Genomic DNA, 7,778 nt, shown 5'->3' with positions numbered 1-7,778 from the left:
CGAGGCCATTTTTACTTTTTCAATTTTTTTTGAAGGTGAGTGTCTTGTTGATACTAAAACTTATTATATTTAATACTAAAATTTATTTCTTTTCATTCAGCAATAAAGGAGCATATAGATTATCATTTTAATTTAAAAAAATAATAATAAACCATCATACTTTTATTTATATAAAATCGAAACATTATTAACATAAAAATACACATACTGCAAATTATGGATTATCATTTGAATGCTTTTAGTTGATAGTGACTTTTGTACATAAATTATATATAAGTACTTTATAATATATTTATAAAAAATGATTTTTATAAATTGTATATAAATAATATAAAAAATATATAAAAGCTGTTTTATTTTAAATGTTTGATAACAAAAAAATATCTCATTAAATATATTTTAGTAAAGTTTGTGATTAAATAGATTTAAGTAAAATTTGTAATTTGTATTAAAAAAAGGTTTCATCATTACTCCATAATTAATTAATAACTACATAAAAATCATAAAGGTGCTGTTTGTTTTTTGGAAAAAACCTCTTCAGACCTCTTATTGCTGCGCGGCGCAGCACACGCGCAACACTTTTCATCTCGCAGCTGTTTGTTTTTCAGAAGTCTTCGGATTAAAAAACCTCTGCGCATGCTCTTCTTGGCGCAACACTTGTTTTGCCTCTTCCTACCTCTTCCAACCTCTTCTTCTTCTTCTTTTCTTGATAAAATATTGTTTATATATTATTGAAATCTTATTTCACATTTTTTTTTGTTTTTTTTTTTGTTTATTCTTGTTGAATTTTTTTTTTCTTTTTTTTATATTGAATAATAATAATTTGTTGATGAAATATCATTATTTTATGCTAAAATATCTTTATTTTTTGTTAAAATATCATTATTTTTTTGCTGAAATATCATAAATTATTGCCGAAATGTCATACATTATTAAATTTTCGGTATTAAAAAACTATATTCGGATTATAAAATCAGTTTATTTTAATTTTTTAATATCTGCAGCAGTATGCAGATGTTAAAAAAACAAACACACTTCTTATTACAGTCTGCAGCCGTTTGGTCCACCTCTTCTACTGCAGAGGGCTGCAGAGGTGGTCCGCAGACTTTATGAATTTTTGCTTCAAAAAAAACAAACAACACCAAAGTAAAAAGGTTATCATTATATTATAATGATAGTATTTAAGAAAAAAAAAAGTTTAATGATTAGGGGGTCATTTTAGATAGTAGAGATGGTCTAATTAGATGGACCCTTATTTTTTAAGATTATTTAAGATTTAGTGAAAAATATATCATTAAAATTTAGTGAAAAATAAACTTTATTAAAAATGAATTTGAATTTATAGTGGTATTATATTATAATGATAGTATTTAAGAAAAAAAAACGTTTAATGATTAGGGATCATTTTAGATAGTAGAGATGGTCTAATTAGATGGACCCTTATTTTTTAAGATTATTTAAGATTTAGTGAAAAATATATCATTAAAATTTAGTGAAAAATAAACTTTATTAAAAATGAATTTGAATTTATAGTGGTACCAAAAATAAAAAATTAATAACATATATTTTTTAGATTATTAGCATATATTTTTATTTACGTATTTCAAATAAACTTATCAAAGTTTAAAAGAATAAAAGCATAATTGTATCTTTTGTAACTTACATCTAGCCTAAAGGGAACAAATTGAAAAAAAATATAAAAACAATAACAATTATGAAAGTGACAAAAGAGTGTGTTTTGTAACTTACAACTAGTTTAAAAGGAACGATAATGAAAAAAAAAATAGAAATTATGAAAGTGACAAGCGTATATGATTGATTGTGCAGTAATGAATTCGTTACTCTAATGATTGTTTACTGATTTGAGTTTAATACACGAATTAATTCGTGTATACAGGAGTCTAAAATAAAGCATTTCAAACTAGCTATATGTCATCCATAAGGTTTTTATACCAAAAAACTATTCCTGAATTTTAAGAATAAATCCAAAGTTCGTTAGAAAATCTAAAATTTCGATAAATGCTTGTTTTTATTGTTGAAATCTAACAAAAAAAACATAGCAAAAGAGAAGTACATATGATATGATACAAAGGGATTAAAATATGACATTTGATTTGAAAAGTCGGTAATATAGACATTTGAAAATGAATAAAGAGAATTTTTGAATTTTTTTGGTGCAAATAAGAAGAAAATACATCTTATATATTTTTAAAATTTCCAAACGCCTTATTCAGACCTAAAGGGTGTTTGGGATTACCTAAAGGATGTTTGGGATTGCTCATTTGACTCGATAAATATTTTTTCTGATAAAAATGTTTCTTAGCTTATATGATGATAAAAGTTTTTTTTTTAAAATATCTGGATTAGTTTGTGATTTATTATTATTTTTTTTACATATTTAAGTTTATTTAGTATTTAGGTAAAACATATAGATATGTTTAGATGTATTATTGTCTTTTTAATCTAATAAACTGTAGGTTATTTTAAGAAGATATAAAAAATTGAATTTTAAAAAATGACTTTTTAAAGATAAAAATATTTATTAGCTTTCTATATATTTTTTAATCTTTTAAACTTTTTAAAAATCTAATCAACTATAAGAGTAAATTACACGAATGGTCCCTTTGGTTTGGGGTAATTTGCACGGTTGGTCCCTAACTTATTTTTTTAACTCGGAAGGTCTCTAATGTTTGTTTTTGTTACGCGCTTGGTCCCTACAGTTTGTTTTTGTTATGCATTTGGTCCCCATCTTACCTAAAATTAATATTATTTAAATAGAGAAAAATTGTGGGGTATGTAAGGTAAGGTGAGGGTGGGGTTGGGGGTGTGTTTATTTAAATAAATTAAAAAATCAAGGGCAAAATAGTATTTTTTAGGTAAGACAGGGATCAAGCGCGTAACAAAAACAAACAGTAGGGACCTTCCGAATTAAAAAAATAAGTTAGGGACCAAACACGCAAATTACCCTAAACCATAGGGACCATTCGTGTAATTTACTCCAACTATAATGAACCAATCAACTATAATAAACGAATATCCATTTTGTCACATGCCAATCTCTATGAGTTTTGACATTTATCATTTTGTGATATTTTTGAAATAAATAAATAAATAATATCTACATGTTAATTTTTAGGTTTTTCAAATTTTAAAATTAAAAAGTCATATAATATTTATATATTTATATATGTAAAGTATTAAATGGCATAAATATGATATTAAATTACAATTAATATATTTCTTTATTTCTTATTTCAAAATTTTATTTTAAAAAATATTTATTGTTTACACTTTAATATATAATTTTTTTTAATCAATCCGTATAATTCACGGAATTTACACCTACTAAATCAATAAAAAAGTTTCGAACTAAATCCCACACACCAATAGTGGTCATTTACTCATTTGTATAAAACTTAAAAAATTAGATTAAATACATTTTTCTGAATTTTGTAAATATCCCTTTTAGAATCTACCCAGAAAATTGTTAGCTTTTTAGAACGGATAGGAAACAATATTACTCTCGAAAAAACGAAAAAGCATCGGTGGTTGAATCAACCGTTCTCCTCCCTGTCGCACCAGACAAAGTGGTTGTAATTGAGCCACTCGGCAGCAATGGCTGTTCACCTATCAGGTGTATTTTTCAGTAAAGCTTCAATTTCACCACCTATTTTTCAACATCGAAGGAGACCACCATTAACGGTGGTTGCAGCCGCCTCTGCCGCGCCTCCTCCTTCACTCCCACCCACTATTCAGGCAAGTTATCTATTTGCTTCTAGACAGTTCTTAGTCGCTGAAATTTGTTCTTACTGACCAGACTAAATCTCCTTCACGCGATTTTGAAGAAATTCAGCTGTGAAAATGTCGGCCATTTGAGGGATTTTGCAATTTAAGGGTTTTGTGACGGAAAATGAGGATGAATTAAACGTTATCTAAATACGAGTACATGTTGCCAACCTGCCATAGAAAGGGTTAGCAAACGGGTCAATTGAGCTACGTAGAGCTTAATTTTGCTTTGTTTCCTCGAAGTCATATATTTGATATCACAAATGGAAAATTTAATCAAATGGACATCAAAGACATAGTTCAGTCAAAGAAGAAAAAAGTTGTTATGATTTTCTTTGTAGTGTTTGCTATAGTTTTGATGTAGTTGAAATTTTTTTACAAATGTGAAATCCAAGTCAAGTTTGTAGTTGAAAAAATAATCCGTTTTTTGACACATCTAAAACCAAATTCTCTTTTGTTCGGAATGGAGAAACTTTGAAAACTACCCCCTTTATGAGTTTCTTTCCACCTTAGATTTAGGGGATGTTTGGACGCTGTGTTATCATAGTGATTAATGCTACTTCATAATCAGAATAAGCAGGTAATTATTTGCTTAAATGCATCAATTTTACCTAAGTTTTCTTAATATTTGGACCATACTAATAAAAAAAATCATAATCATAAATTCACAATCAATTTACTTATACACCCCAAACTGATTATTACCAGTATCCAAAACACCCCTTTAGAAAACCACTCTGTAATAGTATCACTTATGGTCTATGCTTACAAGTTATAGAACCAAAATTAATGCAGACTGTTGGTGGGAAAAGTGCAAGTTGGTATGGAAATAGTGACATGAATTCTAGTAATTCAATGGTCTCTTTTGAAGAGGAGTATGATTGGGCTGATCTTGAGACCGATCTTTACCACTGGACAAAATCATTGCGTCCTGTTCAGGTACTCTTAAGGTCTGGGCTTCCCTTACAATTGATTTTACATTGATTGAAAACTATCATAATTTTAAAATTGACATATTAGTATCTATAATATTCCTCAGTGGTACCCAGGCCATATTGGAAAAACAGAAAGAGAACTCAAAGAACAGCTCAAGTTGATGGATGTTGTCATAGAAGTAAGAGATGGTAGGATCCCAATGTCCACAAGCCACCCTCTGGTAATCTTTTTTATGTTAATGACTTAATTCATATCCTTATACTTTCATTTATGTCGATTTAAGTCCTTATACTCTCAAGCTTACATGAACAATCAGATGGATTCATGGCTGGGTAATAGAAAAAGAATCTTGGTATTGAACAGAGAAGACATGATATCAACTGCTGACCGGAATGCTTGGGCAGATTATTATGGCAGACAAGGAATAAAAGTTGTCTTCTCCAATGGACAGCTTGGAATGGTATATTATTACTATCATATTCACTTTCTCTTATTTGTTTAAAAAAAAAAACAAGAATTAATGGCTGTTTTTATAAAAAGTACAGGGAAGCATGAAGTTAGGAAGATTAGCAAAGTCAGTAGCTGCAGAGGTGAATATGAAACGTAGAGCAAGAGGGCTGCTTCCTCGTGCAGTGAGTTCTACTTTGTTTATATGCATATTTACATTTTTACCCATAAAATGGTTACAAATTTCATGTTCCATATTGCTATTTTTGTAAAGACATATAAGTACATTGCTTATATTGGTAAAAAGAGTAAAGTAGATTGCTATTTCCTGCAATTTTTAGGTTCGAGCTGGAATAGTTGGTTACCCAAATGTTGGAAAGTCTTCTTTGATCAATCGTCTACTGAAGCGTCGTATGTGCCCAGCTGCTCCAAGACCAGGTGTAACACGATCATTAAAGTATGTTGCTTATTTAATTTTATTATTTTTGTTTTTATAAAATCATGGTCATCTTATTTTAATATTTTGTTTTATTTTTTAATTTTGGTAAAAGATGGGTTCGTTTTGGAAGTGATCTAGAGTTGTTGGATTCTCCTGGAATAATCCCAATGAGGATGAGTGATCAATCAGCAGCTATAAAGCTTGCTATTTGTGATGACATTGGGGAAAAATCGTATGATTTTACAGATGTTGCGGGTGTTCTTGTACAAATGCTCTCGAAGCTTCCGGAAGCAAGTATGATCCTTTTTTCTTCGTTTCCTTATATATTTTGGTAAAAAAAAAATGGAAACATTGTTGCATAAATTGGTAAAAAGGAGTGAAAAATTGTTGCATGAACAAAGCATTTAACTGGTCTTTTAGGGCTGTTTCTTCTTATCCCCATCAAGTTCTGTATGTGTAAAGAGGCTGAATGGGTAATGATGTCTTTTATACATATAGTCTGTTTCTTTTTTAAACTTAATAAACCATTGGGCCATTTTATCCATACATTCCAATAAACAAATTTCACAATATTCATCGATTTTAATGTGAGATGAGTTGTTGGGAGGAAAAAAGAAGGGCAAATAGGTAAAAGGTTAGCGTCTTAATACATTAAGCCAGGATTTTTGGCTTAAGTCATTAAGTTGTTCTGTTACGATGTTGCATATATATGGGCCTTAAAGTGTCTAAAAAACCAATTTGTTGCATAAATCAGGAACAGGTGAAACATTGTTGTATAGATCCACATTTAAGTATTTAACCCTATAGTTTCAGTGAAGTAAAGTGTAGAAAAATTTCCGGGTATCTAAAAAGACAAATTGCCCTGTCCAAAATACCCTCATTAAATACAAATAAACAAATGTTTCTCCCCCAAATCAAAACCATCGAGTTGTTTGTACTTTGTACTTTGTAATATTGACAAAGGACAGTTGTTGATTTACATTTGGAATCGTTTCCAAAAATTAAACCTTTGCATATTCATAAGACATTGATTGACTAAAATTTTATCTTGACCACTTTTTTTACTGAGTATTTGACAATCAACTTCCGTTCTTGTTTTTGGTAGATAACAATGTTCTTTGGGAGCGTTACAAGATTGACACAGATGGTCGATGTGGTAGAACGTACGTTTACAAATGTTGTTTTTTTTTTAACCCAATTCTATCCATCATATGGCTTTTAGGGCGCGTTTGTTTGTTTGTTTTACAGAACATGACATGACAAAACAGGTTGTACTGTGTTTGACCCTGGATTGGACTGCATTGGAGTAGGACCGAAATCGAGACTAATGTCAGTGGTACAAAAGTTGCAACTTTTTGTCCTTATCCTCGTCATAAAAAATAGTCCTACAAAAAAAGACATGAATGCCTTCAATATCTCATCGTTTGTGCAAAAGACATGAATGCCCTCCTTATCCTCGTCATCGAAAATAGCCCCACAAAGCTTGTAAAGTCTATGACTTAATATGTGTTCTCTTTGTAAATTCATAGATTTGTCCACAAACTTGCAATCGAGTTGTTCAATGGAGATGAGCATCAAGCGGCCTTTCGGATCTTGTCAGACTTTAGAAAAGGGCGATTAGGTAAAATTGCACTCGAGAGACCTCCTGTTCAATCCCGTGTTATATAATCTGGTAAAAAAATACTTCAAGTTGGAGACTATAGTTACAAAAACCAAAGATATTAGGATTTAGCTGTTTGTATAAAATACTGAAAAAGTGAATCCCTAAGAATTATGAGGAAATTTATTTGCTTAGTTTATCAAAAGTGTAGCAACTTGTAGTTTACTTATGAAATGTAAATTTTCATTTTCACTATCTTTACTTTCTTCCTTGTTTCAATTCAAGCTCACAATATTAGAAATTACCAAATGTCTTTTATTTATTTTTTCGGGTGTCCCAGGGATTCCATTCAATAAATTAACTATCTAAAAAATTCACAAAAACCAGACAAAATAATAATAAATTGTTGGTCAACTCAACTGGAACCCCTTGTGACTCTTTCCACTCGTCTATTTCGTCCGTGTTTACAATTTTCTATTATTTCATTTTGGTGTGGTAATTTTTGGCAAATTGCTAACTCGTCAAACATTTAAATACTCCAACTCTAATTATTGGTTTGATGTCAATTTA

The 7,778-nt window shown here is 29.7% G+C and overlaps 1 protein-coding gene across 1 annotated transcript; it reads left to right on the top strand.

Annotated features, from left to right (window-relative positions):
* Positions 1-3,472: 3,472 nt before the first annotated feature.
* EMB3129 (GTP-binding family protein) lies at positions 3,473-7,463 on the top strand. Its single transcript, XM_079069110.1, has 9 exons — positions 3,473-3,756; positions 4,582-4,725; positions 4,826-4,942; positions 5,039-5,182; positions 5,268-5,354; positions 5,511-5,626; positions 5,721-5,902; positions 6,714-6,771; positions 7,138-7,463. Exons 1-9 carry the CDS (start codon positions 3,616-3,618, stop codon positions 7,274-7,276), a joined length of 1,128 nt encoding a protein of 375 aa, XP_078925236.1. The 5' UTR covers positions 3,473-3,615; the 3' UTR covers positions 7,277-7,463.
* Positions 7,464-7,778: the final 315 nt, after the last annotated feature.

The sequence above is a fragment of the Lactuca virosa genome, chromosome 8 (assembly GCF_052849685.1).
Source record: "Lactuca virosa cultivar CGN04683 chromosome 8, Lactuca_virosa_CGN04683_v6, whole genome shotgun sequence".
Lineage (NCBI taxonomy): Eukaryota > Viridiplantae > Streptophyta > Magnoliopsida > Asterales > Asteraceae > Lactuca > Lactuca virosa.
This window is presented reverse-complemented; position numbering and strand designations above follow the sequence as displayed.